Raw genomic sequence first — 19,980 nt, forward strand, 5'->3', positions numbered from 1 at the left:
ACCGCCTGCTTGCCTTCATCGCGGGACGTGCTGTGACCGGGGAGAGCCACGCCGGGCGGGGCAGTTCCTGGACGACCGTTCAGCGAGGAACATCATCCTACCTTCATTACCCCTTTTGTGAGTGTGATCGGGCCCGTGTCTGTGGTTAACATAAGACTGATTAAGACTGCTCTGTGTCTCTGTACTTCTACCGAATCATTGCACATTGTGTAAATAATAACTAAATCGTGTTCTTCCTTTATTCGACAGTCTCGTCCCTTCCATCATTGACTAAGCGTGGTACGAATAGAACCGCTCTAATCGAGTTCCAATACCAATGGTAACTGCACGGACCACGTGGTATGCAATCCGCTCAGTGTACCCAAATTACACGTGGCTCATGCGAGGCTTGCTTCCCCGCTTCCGCGGCGGCGCAGGTAATTAGGTACGTGCGAGAATTGTCCCGAAACCCGACCTTGCGTTTGCCCGGGAGGGGCGTTTCAAGTTTCGGTTGCGCCGACCCAAGAAGAACAAGGGGCTTAATCTCCCCTTGGTAAGGGTAGGAAGGGCGGCGGAAAACCGTAAGAATATATATATATATAGATTGGAGATTGAATTGGAGAGGATGGAGGTTGTGGTGAGTGGGTTTGTGAGGAGGTGGTTGGGAGTGCCACGCTGTTTGACGAACATTGCCTTTTATGGTCAGGGTGGAAAACTCCAGTTTCCCTTGACATCATTAACCGAGGAGTTTAAGGTGGTGAGGGTGCGGGAGTTCATGATGTTGCGGGATTCAAGTGATGCAGTGGTAAAGAATGCTCTCCCAGAGAAGAAGGGAAGTCGGAAGTGGAATGCAAGAGCAGAGGTGGACGAGATGGAGGAGCGGTTGCAACAGGAGGAGGTCATGGGGATGGTACAGCATGGGAAGCATGGCTTGGGGTGGATGGAGCATGAGCGATGGGGAAAGGCATGTGTGAAAGAGAGGAGGAAGATGGTTGAGAGGGAGGTTAGAAGAAAGGAAGAGGAGAGGAGATATGTGAAAGCAGTCGGTCAGGCACAGCAAGGTGCTTGGACTAAGTGGGAAGGTGTGCGGGTGAGGATATTGAAGTGGCAAGAGATTTGGAGGATGGAGCCAATATTGTTGAATTTCCTGTTGCGGGCAACGTATGATGTGCTTCCCTCACCAGTAAACTTGAGATTGTGGGGGTTGTTGCAGGAGGAGAGATGTTATTTGTGTGGAGGTGTGGGAACGGTGCAGCATGGACTGAGTGCATGCTCAGTAGCATTGGCAGCAGGAAGATACAGGTGGCGACATGATCAGGTGCTGGCGGTGGTGGTGCAGATGGTGCAACAAGAGGTGCTGAGATCGAGAGAGAGAAGAGTGGAGAAGGAGACTGATGGGGGAGAGGTGTGGTTTGTCAAAGAGGGCCAAGTGGTAAGAGGTGGAAAGAGGAGGAGGTGGAAAGCAAGAGGGCTGTCAGATGCTTGTGATTGGCAGGTGGTGGCAGACCTAAAGCCACAATTGGTATTCCCAGAGGAGATCTGTGTGACAAGGTTGCGGCCTGACATTGTCATTTGGTCAAGTGCAACAAGACAGGTCATCTTAGCGGAGTTGGCGGTACCTTGGGAAGAGAACATGGAGGAGGTGCACGAGAGGAAGAGAGGAAAGTACAGTGAGCTGGAGGCAGAGTGCCGGGAGAAGGGTTGGCGAGTTTCGTGTCAGCCATTTGAGGTGGGGTGTAGAGGGTATATTGGCAATTCCTTTTCTGCATTTATTGCTAGGCTGGGAGTGTGTGGGACAGAAAGAAGGAGGATGTGTGACAATGGCTCACTTTGGATATGAAGGAAGTTTATGGAGGCATGTTGAACGGTGTAGGTTGGTTGTGTGTTTTCTTCTTTTTTTTTTTTCTTTTCTTTTTTTTTGTTACCATTATTATTTCTTATTTTGTGCATATATGAGTGAGTGGGTGAGGGTGTGTGTTTTTGCATGAATTAATTTTTGCATGAGTGTGTTTTTGTGTGTTGAGTGGTGTATGATGTAAGGGTAGGTAGTTGGTTGGTTGGTGATGTGTGTGTATATGTGTGTATGTGTGTGTATGTATGGGTGTGTATGTGTGTGTATGAATGATCTGGTGTGTTTTGTTGGTGAGTGGTGAAGGGTATGAAGGTGGGTGTTTGAGTGTTCCACCATGTTTGTTTGGTGCTGTGGATTCTGGATGTGGAGGTGTTGTTGTTGTTGTTGTTGTTCGCACTGGCTGGGGGTGGGGGTATGTACGCATCCAGGTGCAGTTGCTGCATGTGGATGTGTATGTGCCCCTGCTGGCCCACCTTAGCTGACCGTATCGAGGTTGAAGGGCCGAAACGGGATGATGCTGAGGACCTCGACTGAGGACCCGGTCAGTGCGGCACACTTGTGACGACCAGGTGTGTTTTGAACTTGTGTGTGTGTGTGTGTGTGTATATGTATATATATATATATATATATATATATATATATATATATATACAGTATATATATATATATATATATATATATATATATATATATATATATTGCTCAGAAACACAAAGCAAGAGTTAAAAGGACCCTTAGCATGTCTTTCCTCTCAAGACTGTATGGGGAAAGGTGTTCTAATGTATAATTTGAACTCTAATATATAATTTGGATAAGATAAAGTTGAATGCAACAAAAACAAAAGAAAGCATTTTCTTACTTTCGGTATATGTGTGAATTACAACTAGCTTGAGTATGAATGCAAAATATTTAGAAATCAGACTAAATATTCAATAACAAAGCTCACTCTTCAATACCAAACACCGATAGATGGAGCAACACACCTCTGTGAGGTCTTTCGTCTGAATCTGGCACCTGGAATGTGTAGGAAAGGAATGCCCAGTGATAGGCATTCATCCCACCCAAAGGATCACTCGACACATCAGGACAAGACCTCATGTAGGTACCACCGGTTGCACTTGCTACAAAGCGCATGAGTTCAACGTAGGCCACGTGACCAAAGTTTTGATCATATGAGTATGGATTCCCAACCTGAGTCCAAGAATAAAAAAAAGAAGATTTTAAAACATTTTGTCATCCTCCAGACTCAACCACTTTTTACTGTAGCTCCTTGTGTCTATGATAAATTATTAATGCCTTAACAGTCCTACAATAATGAGTATTCTTGTAAATTTCCAAAATCCTGAAAGCACCCAAGAAGGGGGAAAAGCTAATTAGTATGTACATTATCACATATGCTTGTTTCTGTTTAAGGTGGTAAAAATTGATATGGATCTTCTCCACAGAAAAACGTGTGTGTGTGTGTGTGTGTGTGTGTGTGTGTGTGTGTGTGTGTGTGTGTGTGTCAACTCTTCCATGAGCCTTAGAAACTGTAGGAAAAATAACTAGAACCAGCTGAATTACAGTCACAATATTGAACCTTGGAGTAGATTACAAAACTTACTTGTTGGAAAACCTGAATCCCATGAGTGAAATAATTTGGTAAGCATCAGTTACAACATATAATCCCAAATGGCATTCAGTCAATCGTAAAAATCAAGCCAGATATGTTACCTTGATCAACGACTGAACATTAACATTCATGTGCAAATCAAAAAGTCGAACATATATATACAAATGGCAAACAAACAATCAACTGACAGAAATATATATGCATATATAAACAGAAATCGTTATATATATTTGTATTACAGTGTACAAGAAGGTAGAAATAAATGTATATATAAACAGAAATCGGGCGCAACTTCTGACTCACCCTGTATATATATATATATTGTCGTGCAACTCCAATTAACATCAGAGTCGCGGATAGCCTAAACGGTCTTATTGGAGGCAACTACCCAAACACGGATTCGGCTATGCCCGCGCGGGAGGAGGAAGGAACATGGAGGCTGCGGCGAAAGCACTTAACTGCAGCACGCCGGCGTAGCTCCGGTCCTGTGAGAGGAAATTAACTCAAGCGGCACAGGTTTGAATGGGGATGCAAAATAATACAAGGGTTTATTGAATAACAGGGAGGGACAGGAAAATATGCGCCGATAATAAAATAAGGTAGCTAAATTGGGATCCCACACACAACAGATATCAAATACAAGACGAGGGAATATGAATTAACAAAAAGAACACGTCACGTCATGTACAGTGTACGCAGAGCTCGGGCTTATCTGTCTCATCGTCTTGTCCGTCCAATGCGGCTCCAAACTCTGGCGGGGAGGAATCCTCTGTCCGCCTCGCACGCCCCGCTAGGCCTGAGCCAATGCCCTCGCCGCTGCACACGAGGTCCGTGCACCAAGCTCCAAAGCACCAGCACCGCTCCACTCGGACTACACCACAGCCAAACTCGGGTCGGGATCTCTGAACGACTCGACCGGGCTGCTGAAGACAACTCCTCGTATCGACTCGACTGCCCAATGGCGTTCGGCAACAGGCGTTCAGCAACTCCCTATGGCTCAACTGCCAACTCTGCGAACTGCGAACTGCCAACGCAACTCGGGCTCTCTCTCTCTGTACTCCGGATCTGCCAACTCTCCTCGTGCGCACCTCAAACGAACTCCCTCGTTCTGAACTCGAACTGCCCAACTCGACAATTGCAACTCGTCTCGGGATCCAACTCACAACTCTCCAATCGTGAGTCGAACTTATCACTGCCAGGAATGTCACTCAACTGCCAGTCCTACTCCATCTGCCCGAAATGGCGTCCGGCCCCGTTTAATATCCCCGGCCGGTGACGTCAGCATTGGCGCACTCCCAACCAATCAGAGCCTCCCCCGACTCCCGGCTCACCCCGGTGCACGCCCACTGCGTCACTCTCACTCCCGTCCCCTACTCCGTGGTCATAGCACGTGCTATGCGAGGTGGATAGGCCTCTCGGAGGTGTAAATGGTGGCGGCCATTATCGGCAGTGTCCTGGCCTGATTTCTTCCTAGGTCGTGTCAGGGGGGAGGGCGTTATTTAGTGATGTACTAAAGGTCCTAACTAATGTCTAAGTGGTCTGCAGTGCCAAAAGGGACAAAGGATTGGCTAACCAGGTGAGATATACAAGGGCTCTACTCATTATTCCCCACACAACTTAACACACGAATCTCCTGGTAGATTCACAATAAAACACCTTAACCGACAAATGCCTACACATGAACTTATTACAAGGTAGTTTTCCTTACCGTGACACACGTAGCATGTTACCTACTCAGATCTAACTGCTCTACATATTGCTCTACCACCGACATAACAATATATATATGTACAGTCACGTGAAAAAGTAAGTACACTCCATGTAAAGTTTTGACTTTCTCAACATATTTCAACATACAGCTATTTGATCTTCATTTCAACAATATTGATAGATGAAGGTGATATAATATAACAAATATCATGAAACATTTACATTTTGTATGCCATTGTATAATTTAAATAAACATAAATGAAAATTTCGCATGTGGAAAAAGTAAGTACACCCTTGGCTCTAATAGGTGGTATTGCCCCCTTTGGCAGAAACAACCTCAAGTCGGCGTTTCTTGTAACTGTCTACCAGTCTCTGACATCGACTGCGATAAATTTTTGCCCACTCCTCCATGCAGAATTATTTCAGCTGTGTGATGTTTGAGGGGTTTCTTGCATGCACAGCTCGGTTCAAATCCCCCCACAACATCTCGATGGGATTTAGATCCGGGCTTTGACTTGGCCATTCCAGAACCCTCCATTTCTTTCTTTTCAGCCATTCCTTGGTGAATTTACTGGTATGTTTAGGGTCATTGTCATGTTGCAAGGTCCACCTTCGGTTGCGTTTCAACTTTCCGACAGATGGCCTCACATTATCCTCAAGCACGCTCTGGTACAATGAAGAATTCATAGTGGATTCTATGATGGTGAGCTGCCCAGGCCCTGATGCAGCAAAGCTGCCCCAAACCATAATATTTCCACCACCATGCTTTACAGTTGGTATCAGGTTCTTGTGGTCAAATGCTGTCTTTGGTTCTTGCCAAACATGTCTTCTGGTATTGTGGCCAAATAGCTCCACCTTTGACTCATCTGTCCAGAGCACATTGTTCCAGAAGTGCTGGTCTTTGCCTCGGTGTTCATTGGCAAACTTTAGTCTTGCCCTGATGTTCTTTCTGGACAGCAAAGGTTTCCTCATGGCACACCTCCCATGTAGATCAAATTTGTGCAGCCTCTTTCTAATGGGAGACTCGTGCACTTTGAAATCAACAGTGGTAAGAGCTACCTGTAGGTCCCGTGATGACATTCTGGGGTTCTTAGAGACTTCTTTCAGCATCTTGCGGTCTGCTCTCAGGCTGAACTTGCTGGGGTGGCCTGGCCTGAACAAGTTGGCAGTTGTTTGGAATCTTCTCCACTTGTGGATGATCTTCCAGACAGTCGAATGATTGATTTCAAATAGTTTGGAGATCTTTTTAAATCCCTTCCCAGACTCGTAGGCATCTATAACCTTCTTTCTGAAGGCCTCAGAGAGCTCTTTAGATCTAGGCATGGTGACGCCGCACACTTCAACAACAAAGAGCAAACCAAACTAAATGTTGGAGGTTTAAATAAAACAGGTTCCTCCAAGATCCTCTCGAACGATGTTCTAATCATTTGCACGTGATCTGGTGCACCTGATTCTAATTTTAGGTATTTGAAGTAGTGATAAATGTCGGGGTGTACTTACTTTTTCCACATGCGAAATTTGCATTTATGTTCATTTAAATTATACAATGGACTACAAAATGTAAATGTTTCATGATATTTGTTGTATTATATCACCTTTATCTATCAATATTGTTGAAATGAAGATCAAATAGCTGTATGTTGAAATATGTTGAAAAAGTCGAAACTTTACATGGGGTGCACTTACTTTTTCACGTGACTGTATGTGTGTGTGTGTGTGTGTGTGTGTGTGTGTGTGCGTGTGTGTGTGTGTGTGTGTGTGTGTGTGTGTGTGTGTGTGTGTGTATATATATATAGTATATATATACAGTATATATATATATATATATATATATATATATATATATATATATATATATATATATATATATATATATATATAATCGGGAGATTAAATCAGACGCGGACGTAGCTTCAGGACGTCGATCTTTAATTTTCGACAAGCTTTCGACCAACAAAGGTCTTCTTCTTAGTCTACAGAAACAACAGGCATGTATATCAGACAAGTATGTATAGTGATATGTGTGTAAGATGTATGATATGTGTAGAAAATGCATACAAAAGGAAGAGCCATGCTAAAGCTCACTCACCGTCCCCAAGTTCAGCGGAAGTGAAGCGCAGCTCACAGTTACCGTTCGTGTTACAGTTGGTGCACATGCATATACAAATATAGAGATACATACATACATAAACAGAGCCTGGTGTTGGCTTAGCGGTTAGGGTACCGGCTTAGGATCCTAGGATCCTGGGTTCGAATCCCTGTCGATCGCTGAATTAACGCCACGGGGGTTGACTCAGCCTGTCATCCTTCCGAGGTCGGCTAATTTGAGTACCAGTTCACTGGTAATTCCCTGTTTGTCGTAAAAGGCGACAAACAGGGTTGGCGGCAGGAAGGGCATCCGGCCGTAAAACATTGCTTCAAAAAGGGGCCCAAAAAACAACAACAACCACGGTGCCCGAAAAAGGCCAACCCCCGCCATGCGGGGAAAACTGGCCTCTGAAGGTGGTTATACATACATAAACACACAAGCATATATTCATATACCATTTATATTCATATAATATATTTATATATATATTTATATATTTATATAAATGACATATAAAGGTAGAATGAAAGAATGAGTGAATGAAAGAATGAATGAATGAATGAATGGGTTACGGTTAATGATTTGATTGGGTTGATGTAGTTGATGATTACATAATGCCACATCAACCCAATCAAATCATAAACCGTAACCCATTCATTCATTCACTCATTCTTTCATTCTACCTTTATATGTCATTTACATAAATATATAAATATATTATATGAATATAAATGGTATATGAATATATGCTTGTGTGTTTATGTATGTATGTATCTCTATATTTGTATATGCACGTGCACCAATTGTAAAGCGAACGGTAACTGTAAGCTGCGCTTCACTTCCGCTGAACTTGGGGACGGTGAGTGAGCTTTCGCGTGGCTCTTCCTTTTGTATGCATTTTCTACACATATCACACATATTACACACATATCACGATACATACTTGTCTGATATACATGCCTGTTGTTTCTGTAGACTAAGAAGAAGACCTTTGTTGGTCGAAAGTTTGTCGAAAATTAAAGATCGACGTCCAGAAGCTATGTCCGCGTCTGATTTAATCTCCCGATTATTTATTTAATGCAAATGAGATGCCCTGCTCGTACTGTGGAGTTTCTACTATATCTCACAGTTATGTATGTATATATATATATATATATATATATATATATATATATGCAACAGCTGCCTTCTTCATTCTGACACTTTGCTCTTCCACAAGCCTAACCTCTATACACAAAACAAGAATGACCTGCACTGTGGCCACAACCTGTGACAAAATCCGGTAATGGGCCGATTGGGAAACACGCATTTAAAGCATTCTTAAAAGATGAACAGTGCGATTGGTAAACACACATTTAATGCACTATGAAAAACTTAATTCACACCTCTTGTCCATGTCACCCTCCCAATGGTTATATCAGAACGAGCTGATTCGTCACGGTCACAGATTGCTTAACCCCAATATGGCGCCATTCAAAAATTACATAATGCTATTTTTGTTTTGTAATTTGCGCAACGTAATGCTTGATTACCTAACATAATATAATACTTGATCACTTGCTTTCTGACGCACAATGCGTTCTGTCGGGCTTGATTAAAGCTTATTATTGATTAAAGCCCCTCCCCTGCTAAACCCCCACCTCACCCCTCCCCTCCTAAACTCACCCCTCACCCCTCCCCTCCAAATCTCCCACCTTGCTCCTCCCCTTCAAATCTCCCCTCCCACCCCACCCCTTCAAAACTCCCCCCTCCCCTTCAAAACTCCCTCCTCACCTCTCCCCTCCAAAACTCCACCCCCCTCCCTCCAAAAACAAAATGTGAACAAAATGTGAACAAAATAAAAAACAAGATAAAAAAAAAATTTTAAAATGCCTTTGCCTCTTGGAAGGCTATTCCAACTGAAGGCAATCTCATTTCCTTTCACAAAGCCCGGAACAAGTGTGTGTCTACCCTCGGGAGAGCCTCCTATCTCTCGGCTCTCAAGCCTGAACTCTCAAACCTGTCTCCCTCCTCCAAATCCTGGTGGCATCTGGTCAAATCTGTTTCTGGTGGTTGTTCTCCCTGCATCCCCTCCCTTACCTCAAATTGCTACACAGCTGAAACCGCACGTGACAAAGCCGAATGCCTCAACTCTATGTTTGCCTCAAAATATTGTGTCCCAAACCCATCTCTCTCTGTACCCACCTTACCCAGTCGAACCCAGCTGCTGCTGGACTTTGTGTCCTTCTCTCCCGACAAGGTGGAGAAGTTTCTGTCAAACCTCGACTCTGATTCTGCAACTGGACCAGACGGCATCAGCCCACGGGTCCTAAAGTCCTGCTCTGCCACTCTATCTCACCCTCTCCCTGTTCTCGTCACCCTCTCTTTTGCTCAAGGTCATCTGCCATCTGCTTGGAAATCAGCCAACATTCCCACTTTACACAAAAAAGGTGAAAAAAAGATCCTTGCAACAACAGACCAATCAGCCTGCTCCCAATAATAAGCAAGGTCATGGAATCGATCATCGCTTCTGATATTAAATCCTTCCTCTTCTCCAATGGCTTGATCTTGAATCATCAATTTGGATTCAGACCAGGTCATTCGACTTAGACATGCTGCTTCTGCTGTCTCAACAATGTATGGAGGTCCCCAATGCCAAACAGGATATCAGAGCTGTCTCCCTTGACATATCTCGTGCCTTCGATACAGTCTGGCACCCCACCCTGCTCACCAAACTCTCCTCGATGGTATCCATAGAAGCCTCCACGCATGGCTTGCAGACTTCCTTTCTGGTCGCAGTCAATGTGTGGCCCTGAATGGAATTCTCTCATCTCCCCCTTCCTGTTCAGGCTGGAGTTCCTCAAGGCAGTGTTCTGGGCCCTGTACTTTTTATGGTTTTCATTAATGATCTCTCCGACTCTCTGGAAAAACCTCTCGAGCTCTTTGCTGATGACTCCACTCTCTGCCGCTCCAAATCTCAACCCTCAGATCGGCAGGCAACAGCCTCTTTACTCTCTGCAGAACTGGACAATATCACAAACTGGTCACACAAGTGGAACATGTCTTTCAATCCAGAAAAATCTCACACTCTCACTTTGTGTCTCTAAAAAGAGCGTCTGGACAACCCTCCCATCTACTTTCTGAACAATACTCTTGAAGAAGTTCTGTCACTCAAGATTTTGGGTCTCACTATCTTTCATGATCTTTTCTGGGAAAACCACATTTCCAAGCTGGCCTCCAAAGCCAGTCGCCGACTGGGCATCCTCCGTCGTGTGAAGTCCTTTCTGGGCACTTTTGAGTTCATCACCACATACAAGGCTTTCATCCGCAGCTCAATGGAATACGGTTCTCCCCTCTGGGCTGGTGCTCCTGCCTCAAACCTAGCTCGGCTCACGCGGTTGAAACCAAAGCATTCAGTATCATTGGAATCTGATTCTGAGGGCCTTTCTCCGTCTCTCACCTCAGGCAGGTAGGTAGGTGGTCTTTCTGTCTTCTACCGACTCCTCTCCGGCCTTGCTGCCCCTGCTCTGTCTGTGCTCTGTCCCCCAAATATTCCTGCAGGATGTACAAGATCTGCCAGCAAACCTCTTCTGGTGAAACTGCCAAAATCACAACTCTCTACTCACCTTCACTCTTTCATTCCTCTTTTCTCCCTCCTCTGGAACAAACTCCCACACGCTCTTCAATCCCTCTCCTCCCTCCAGGTCTTTAAAACAGCTGTTCACCACCATCTCTTATCTTCCCCGATCCAAAACCTTGATATTTTCTACCCCTGTCAACAAAAACACAACAACAGGCATTTTAAGGCCATTTCCCTGCAAGAGCGGGGGTTAGCCTTGCGGTCCCCATGACAATCTTCTCCATTTTGCCCTATTTTCTGCATCTCTCCTTGTTAACCCCCTTGCCCTTTTTTATTCTTCGACCATCTTTAGCCAAGTCTTTCTCGGTCTTCCCCGTCCTCTACTTCCTTCTACATTCATTTCCATCACTCTTCTCAACCAGTCACTTTCATCCTTCCTCAACACATGACCAAACCATCTCAAACTGTTTCTCTTCACAGCATCCATCACAGGCTCTATTCCCATCATCTTTCGCAATTCATCATTTGTCTTCCTCTCTCTCAACGATACTCCGCACATCCACCGAACCATTCGCATTTCCACCCTTTCCAGCCTTCGTTGCTGCTCTACGTTCATTACCCATGTCTCGCTCCCATAAATCATAACACTTCTCACACATGCAGCATGCACCTTTCCCTTCAGCTTCAACGACACTCCCCTCCTCGTCAGCACGCCACTCAGTTCCTGAAACTTCTTCCATGCACATCTCACTCTAGCAACCGTTGCCGAGTCTGATCCACCTACTCCATTCAGCATGTCTCCTAGGTAACAAAATGTTTTCACACCTTCCAGCTTCACGCCATCTCCAAGATCCAACTCAACATTTCCTCCAACTGCAGCTCCCTCTGCGCACACCTTACACTTGAATGTAGCTGCCACACTGGTTAATGACCCTCTCAAACCACTACATTTTTGATGAACCCACTCAGCGCACATTGTACATGGAATGGAATTCACGCCGACACCCATCCTGCACACAGCACACGGCCACTTCCCAGTTCTTTCCACCTCACCACATGCTATACCACTTGCCATCACCTTCGTCTTTCCTATATTCACCTTCAGACCTTTTGTCTCCATACATTCCTTCCACTTATTCATCTTCTCCTTCAGTCCATCCATACTTTCTGCAAACACCAGATCATCTGCATACAACAACTCCCACGGTAAACCCCCCTTTACGTTCCGAGCCAGCACCTCCATCACATCTACAAATCGTAGTGGACTTGGTACCGACCCCTGATGCACTCCCACCTTCAACTCAAACTCACCACTGTTCCCGTCCTTCGTCCTTACAGCCGTGCGCGCTCTTTTGTACATTGCCATCATGACTCTGATCAACCATTCCTCCACTCCTAACTTCCTCAATGCCCATGTCACCTGTTAAAACACCCCAAATCTGCCTCTTTCAATCCCCAACTTCTTTCCTGAAATTCCTAGAAGTGTTCGTTTGCTTTATACTGCGCGCCCCCCCCCCCCCTTACTCCCAAAGCCCTCCCCCTCCCACAGATCTACCGACATCCCTGTTCTCTTCTATTTGTGCTTATGTGCTTCCCTCTCTCTCTCTCACCCTCTTGTCTACCGCTCCCTTCATTGCATGTTTTTATGTGTCTGTGCATGTTTTCATGTTCAATGTGTTAGCTTTTACACGAGCTTCAATTCTGTATACCAAAAAAATATATATATATTATGGGGGATCTCTGGGTCGCTCCTGCTAGATTGAACGGCTGCCTCTATGCCGCGGGCGTCTTTGAGAGAACTGTCTGGGGCTATGCAAGAACAACAACAACAACAACAACATGAAGCTCTTGTAGACCTGTGACATGCAGCATACAGACCTCATTCCTCTCCAAAAGATAACTTTCTCTAAACTGGTAAATATAGAAAATTCAGTTCATCTCACAAATTGTGATTGAGAATCATCGTGGTCATAATGTACTCTTAGTCATACTATAAAAGTACATTGGTCATAATATTGTTATGTCTGGAGGGGTAAAGCAATATCGAGAGCCAGGTAGATCTGAGTAGGTAACATGCTTCGGGATGTCGCGATAAGGAACACTTCCTGTAATAAGTCCATGTTTAGGCGTTTTGTCGGTTAAGGTGTATAATTGTGAATCTACCAGGAGATTCGTGTGATAGTTAGTTAGGGAATAATTAGTATAGCCCTTGTATGTCTCACCTAGTAGTCAAACCTTTGTCCATTATGGCACTGCAAACCACATAAACATTAGTTAGGACCTTTAGTACAACACTAAATGACGCCCTTCCCCCTGACATGACTTAGGAAGAAATCGGGCTGGAACACCGCCACAATTGGCCGCCACTATTTACACCTCCGAAAGGCCTACCCACCTTGCATAGCACGTGCGGTGACCACGGAGTCGGGGACGGGAGCGGCAGTGGGCGTACCCCTGGACGAGCCGGCGAGTCGTGGGAGGCTCTGATTGGCAGAGCAGTGCGCCAATGTGACGTCATCGGCCAGAGATATTATCGAGGGTCGGACGCCATTTTCAGCAGTGCAGTTCGGATGAGCCCGGAGTTGAGTGGAGTCCGGAGTGAGAGTTGATACGAGTGCAGTTCGGAGGTGCACTGAACCAAGTTGAGTTGAGTTGAGAGTGAGCACCGGACGCCTTGGCAAGCAGTTGTATTCCTGGCAGCGCAGTTCAGAGACCCCGACCCGAGTTGGGCTGAGGTGTCGCCTGGGTGGAGCTCGCTGTCCTGCTGTGGGACCTCGTGGTGTTTAGGAGATTGGTGCACGGATCTCGCGGTGCTTCGGAGCTCGGAGCGGGTCCTCGGGTGCAGCGGCGAGGGCGTTGGCGAGGGCCTAGCGGGGCGTGCGAAGCGGACGGAGGATTCGTCCAGGCCGGGAAGAAGACGACGAGACAGATAAGCCCGAGCTCCGCGTACACTGTACATGACGAGACGTGCTTCTTTCGTAATTCATAATCCCCCGTTTTGTATTTGAGGTCTGGAGTGCGGGATCCCGATTTAGCTACCTTATTTTATTACCGGCGCGTGCTTTTTCACTGTCTTTGCTTTTCATTAATAAATGGCAGCGCAGTTCAGAGACCCCAATCAAGCCCAATGCCTCAACTCTGTGTTTGCCTCAAAATCTTGTGTCCCAAACCCATCTCTCTCTGTTCCCACCTTACCCAGTCGAACCCAACTGCTCCTGGACTCTGTGTCCTTCTCTCCTGACAAGGTGGAGGAGTTTTTGTCAAACCTCGACTCTGATTCTGCAACTGGATCAGACGGCATCAGCCCACGGGTCCTAAAATCCTGCTCTGCCACTCTATCTCACCCTCTCTCTGTTATTTTCACCCTCTCTTTTGCTCAAGGTCATCTGCCAGCATCCTGGAAATCAGCAAACATTACCGCTTTACACAAAAAAGGTGCAAAAACAGATCCTTGCAACTACAGACCAATCAGCCAGCTCCCAATTATCAGCAAAGCCATGGAATCCATCATTGCTTGGGATATCAAATCCTTCCTCTTCTCCAATGGCTTGATCTCCGATCATCAATTTGGATTCAGACCACGTCATTCTACTCTGGACATGCTGCTTCTGCTGTCTCAACAATGGATGGAGGTCCTCAATGCCAAACAGGAAATCAGAGCCGTCTTCCTTGACATATCACGTGCCTTCGATACGGTCTGGCACCCAGCTATGCTCACCAAACTCTCTTCCTATGGTATCCATGGAAATCTCCATGCATGGCTTGCGGACTTCCTCTCTGGTCGTAGACAACGTGTGGCCCTGAATGGATTTCTCTCATCTCCCCTTCCTGTTCAGGCTGGAGTTCCCCAAGGCAGTGTTCTGGGCCCTGTGCTTTTTCTGGTCTTTATCAATGATCTCTCCGACTCTTTGGAAAATCCTCTCTATCTCTTTGCTGATGACTCCACTCTCTGCCGCTCCATTCCTCTTCCCTCAGATCTGGGGTCTGCAGCCTCCTCACTCTCTGAAGACCTGGACAAAATCACAGACTGGTCAAACAAGTGGAACATGTCTTTCAATCCTGACAAATCTCACACTCTTACTATGTCTCTCTGAAAAGACCGACTGGACAACCCTCCCATCCACTTTCTGAACAATCCTCTCCAAGAAGTTCTGTCACTCAAGCTTTTGGGTCTCATATCTGCCATGATCTTTCTTGGGAAAACCACATTTCCAAGCTGACCTGCAAAGCCAGTCGCCGACTGGGCATCCTCCGTCGTGCGAAGTCCTTCCTCGGCACACCTGAGCTCCTCACCACATACAAGGCTTTCATCCACAGCTCAATGGAATACTGTTCTCCCCTATGGGCAGGTGCTCGTGCCTCACACCTAGCTCGGCTTCACGCTATTGAAACCAAAGTTTTCAGAATCATTGGAATCTCCCGTGATGAAGCTATCTCCGAGGGCCTTTCACTCACTCACCGCAGACAGGTAGGTGGTCTTTCTGTCTTCTACCGACTCCTCTCCGGCCTTGCTCCCCCAGCTCTCTCTGTGCTTTGTCCCCCAAATATTCCTGCAGGTCGCACAAGATCTGCCAGCAACCCTCTGATGGTTAAACTGCCGAAATCTCGGCTCTCTGCTCACCTTCACTCTTTCATTCCTCTTTTCTCCCGCCTCTGGAACAAACTCCCACACTCCGTTCAATCCCACTCCTCCCTCCAGGTCTTTAAAACAGCTGTTCACCACCATCTCTTATCTTTCCCCATCCAAAACCTTGATCTTTTCTACCCCCACTAATTCACCCCAGATCCACCTTGTTTGAAATTCCAACTTCTTTCCTGGAAGTCCCGGCAGTGTCCATATGTTTTATTCCTCTCCCACCTCCCCTTCCCATGCCTCCCCCCCCCCCAAAGCCCTCTCCCTCCCACAGATCTCTCGATGTCCCTGCTCTCAGATGTTGTGTTTGTGTTCCTCCCCCTCTCGCCCCATCTTGTCTACCGCTCCCCATGTTATATGTTTTATGTGTCAGTTTGTCTTTGTGTGATTAATGTTAGCTCTTTCACGAGCCTCGATCTTGTATACAAAAAAAAAAAAAAAAAAAAAATCATATTATTTTCTGTATATACCTGAACGCAGTTTCCTGTTTGGTTTTAATAGATAAGGCTGCGGGGCTCTCGTCGTTCCCCTCCATCCTGCGCGCTTTGGTTTTGGAATCCGCTATTGAGTTTTCGCCTCGGGAGTTAAAGCCTCGTAATCGGCCTACGCAACTCTGATGTTAATCGCAGTTGCGTGACAATATAAAAGTGAAATTGTTTATTTGTTTGTTTATATAGGGGCCTATGCTTCACAAGCTAAAAGTACTACCGAACCAAATCCAATCAAATTAAGGACGTTAATCTGTCTTCCCGTCTGCCAGCATTAGTTGGTGGATGTTAAAGACCCCAGGGTGCCCTACGTGAAGAGTAGGTGAACTATCGCTCGCAACGTTAACAAATTACAAATTCCTGCCCTAACTACTGTCAGGAAGGCAATGGCAAACCATCCTGTATAACCTTTGCTCAGGAAGCTGCTTCGGCAGCACTGAGGCTCTTTAAAGAGTATTGTACATCAGAAAGAGAGAGTGATTAGTAATTGGTCCAGAAAGTTAGGTAATAAGGCTGCCTGCATCACAAAGTGTACAAAGTTTTATATACCTCATCATAAGCATGATAGAAGCTCATGTCAATCTCTGTGTTAAATGCAAATTTGTGTCATGTGCTGGAATCTTAATTGTGCACTATTATGTACAAATTCCTCTGTGAAGCAGTAGAAGAATCCAATGAACAAAACATGTGAATTGCATCAATTACCTGAACGAATGAGCAAGCAATTGAGTTGATGCGGATCTGAGTGAGCAGCGTGTCACAGTAATTGACATCAGCCATGCTCGTAACACCATCAGTTATCATGATGATCCCTGCATGCAGAGACAGCAATGCACAGAAAGACAGATCAAACAAGCAATCCGAAGATTTATGGTTGAAATAAGAATAACACTTACTAATAAAATATATTTCTGGGATTTGGAGGTTGTGAGAAATCCTTTCGCACCGTTCATACTTCAAGGCAGGAGGTGGATTCCAAGGCATCAGCACTCTCCCATCGGTGGCACATTCGTAAGCTCATTTTATACAAGGTTATATTTGGCTTTGCTTTGATAGTCCTCACCTACATCTGCCTTCCCTGAGCAACCCCAGGGCACACATGTTATAATATTGTGGAGACCCTAATCTGCTCACCCCACCCCAAGTTGAGACTGCACATGTGCATTTATTCCCACCCTATTTAATTCTCCAGATTTTGAAATTGACTTCCTGTAGACAGTTTTATTTTCCTCCTCACTTTGGTATTTCAAATGTGCTGCCCTTCCTGACCACATGTGTTCACCAATGCACAACCAAAATCTTTTCTATACATGCCGATTCTTTCACATTTTAATCCTCGCAGGGCCATTGCGACTCTTGGTCTTGTGTTAGACCTTCTTTCCTCATTGTATATATTTTAATCAATGCATGAAAATAAAAAATTGTTTTGAAATGTTTTGAATTATGTGGCTGAGGTATTTTGAATTACATGGTGGTGAGGTGTTTTGAATTATGTGGTGGCGAGGTGTTTTGAATTACGTAGTGATGAGGTGTTTTGAATTACTTGGTGCTGAAGTGTTTTGAATTACGTGGTGGTGAGGTGTTTTGAATTACGTGGTGGTGAGGTGTTTTGAATTATGTGGCTGCAAGGTGTTTTGAATTACGTGGTGGTGAGGTGTTTTTAATTAATTGGTGTTGAGGTGTTTTGAATTACGTGGTGGTGAGGTGTTTTGAATTATGTGGTGGTGAGGTGTTTTTAATTAAATGGTGGTGAGGTGTTTTGAATTGCGTGATGGTGAGGCATTTTGAATTACATGGTGTGATGTGTTTTGAATTACATGATAGTGAGGTGTTTTTAATGACGTGGTGGTGAAGTGTTTTGAATTATGTGGTGGTGAGGTATTTTTAATGACGTGATTGGTGAGGTATTTTAATGATGTGGTGGTGAAGTGTTTTGAATTACATGGTGGTGAGGTGTAATCGTCCCAAACTTCCAGTCTGCACTTGCATTGCGCATGGTGATCTTAGGCTTGTGTGTGGCTGCTCGACCATTGAAACCCATTTCATGAAGCTCCCGACAAACAGTTGTTGTGCTGACGTTGCTTCCAGAGGCAGTTTGGAACTCGGTAGTGAGTGTTGCAACCTAGCACAGACGATTATTGCGCGCTACGCGCTTTACCACTAGGCGGTCCCGTTCTATGAGCTTGTGTGGCCTACCACTTTGCGGCTCAGCTGTTGTTGCTCATAAACATTTCCACTTCACAATAACAGCACTTACAGTTGACCGAGACAGCTCTAGCAGGGCAGAAATTTGATGAACTGACTTGTTGGAAAGATGGCATCCTGTGACGGTGCCACGTTGCAAGTCACTGAGCTCTTCAGTATGGCCCATTCTACTGCCAATGTTTGTCTGTGGAGATTGCATGGCTGTGTGCTTGATTATATATACCTTTCAGCAATGGGTGTGGCTGAAACAGCCGAATCCATTAATTAGAAGGGGTGTCCGCATACTTTTGGTCATGTAGTGTATATATATATATATATGTTAGTGTATATATATATATATATATATGTGTGTGTATATATATATATATATATATATATATATATATATATGTATATATATATATATGTGTGTGTATATATATATATATATATATATATATATATATATATATATATATATATATATATATGTGTGTGTATATATATATATATATATATATATATATATATATATATATATATATAATTATACACACATATATATATATATATATATATATATATATATATATATATATATATATATATATATATATATATATATATACTGAAACGCAAAAGAAACTTACCACCTTTGAAACCTTTAAATATCAACAATAACACTGCGTGTAGTAAATGTGTGAACTTATTTGTGGACAATAGTGTCCTCGCTGTCAGACAAAACGGTCACGGATGGTCACTTGAACCTTCAATGGTCACTTCATAGCACAGCTGTTGAACAGCCGTTTTGACTGTCAGTGATTAGCCAAGGGGTACGGGATGATTTTAATGAGCTGCACGTGATGTCTTGATATTGGCTTTAAAAAGGCCAGTGCAAAATGGGCATTTTGACCGAAAAATTTGACCATTTTGACCATTTTGACTAACTTCAAAAAGACCGAAAACGCAAAAGAAATTTACCACTTGTTTGAAATGTAATAAAATTGTAACAGTTCAAAATAAAACAAACCAACAATTGCTAATTGAAACATTGGCATTTTATTGATGACATGTCAAGTTTTTGACCAAGATACACCATCTCATCAGTTTGTTCTACAGTACAGAACAGCACAGGGTGCAATGTCAGTCCCCTTTCAATAGCGTGTATGGCCACCATTGTTTTGGATACAGGCAGTGCATCGTCGGCGTATACTGCCTACCAGTCTTTGGATGGATTGCTGCTGGATTCTGTCCCACTCAGTCCTCAATGTCTGAAGCAGCTCTGCCCGTGTCCTGGCCCTGCCAACTACGCGTCTCCCAAGCTCATCCCACAGGTGCTCTATGGGATTCAGGTCAGGGGAGAGCGCAGGCCACTGCATGGTGTTGATGTTCTCGCCTTGGAGAAATGCAGTGGTAAAGCGAGCAGCATGGGGACGAGCGTTGTCATGCTGAAAGGTTCTCAGTTCTGGGTGGTCTAGCAGGAATGGCAGCAGATGAGGTCGCAGGATGTTATCCACATACCGCTGGGCGTTAAGATTCCCATCCACAACCACCAGTGGCGTCCTGTACCGGCCTATGGCTGCCCACACCATCACACTTGGGCCACCCCACCTGTTGGCTTGACGCACGCAACAATCGGCATATCGCTCGCCTGTTCTTCTCCAGACACACTCAGGCCCATCAGGACTGTCCACACAGAACCTTGACTCATCGCTGAAAGCGACCTCGTTCCACTGCGCCAAGGTCCACCGCTGATGCTGCTGGCACCATCTCTGACGGTTGCGGCGATGGGCAACCGTCATCACGGGGCCTCTGTATGGTCTTCTGGCAGTCAGACCATAGTCATGCAGTCGTCTTCGTGCAGTATCATTGGA

General features: G+C 45.0%; 1 protein-coding gene across 7 annotated transcripts in view; it reads right to left on the minus strand.

Annotated features, from left to right (window-relative positions):
- The window catches only part of SZT2 (SZT2 subunit of KICSTOR complex), a 283,208-nt gene that overhangs the window by 219,547 nt on the left and 43,681 nt on the right, over positions 1–19,980 (minus strand). For all 7 annotated transcript variants that reach the window (XR_013622459.1, XM_078772210.1, XM_078772202.1 and 4 more), the window contains exons 7-8: positions 16,628–16,734; positions 2,815–3,022 (exon numbers count right to left, since the gene is read on the minus strand). Coding sequence is in view for 6 of the 7 variants with exons in the window: in XM_078772210.1 (XP_078628336.1) it covers positions 2,815–3,022; positions 16,628–16,734 (315 nt within the window). In the remaining variant the exon portion in view is untranslated. The remainder of the gene's footprint in view (positions 1–2,814; positions 3,023–16,627; positions 16,735–19,980) is intronic.

This window comes from Myxine glutinosa, chromosome 1, assembly GCF_964187855.1.
Source record: "Myxine glutinosa chromosome 1, kmMyxGlut1.1, whole genome shotgun sequence".
In the NCBI taxonomy this organism is placed as follows: Eukaryota; Metazoa; Chordata; class Myxini; order Myxiniformes; family Myxinidae; genus Myxine; species Myxine glutinosa.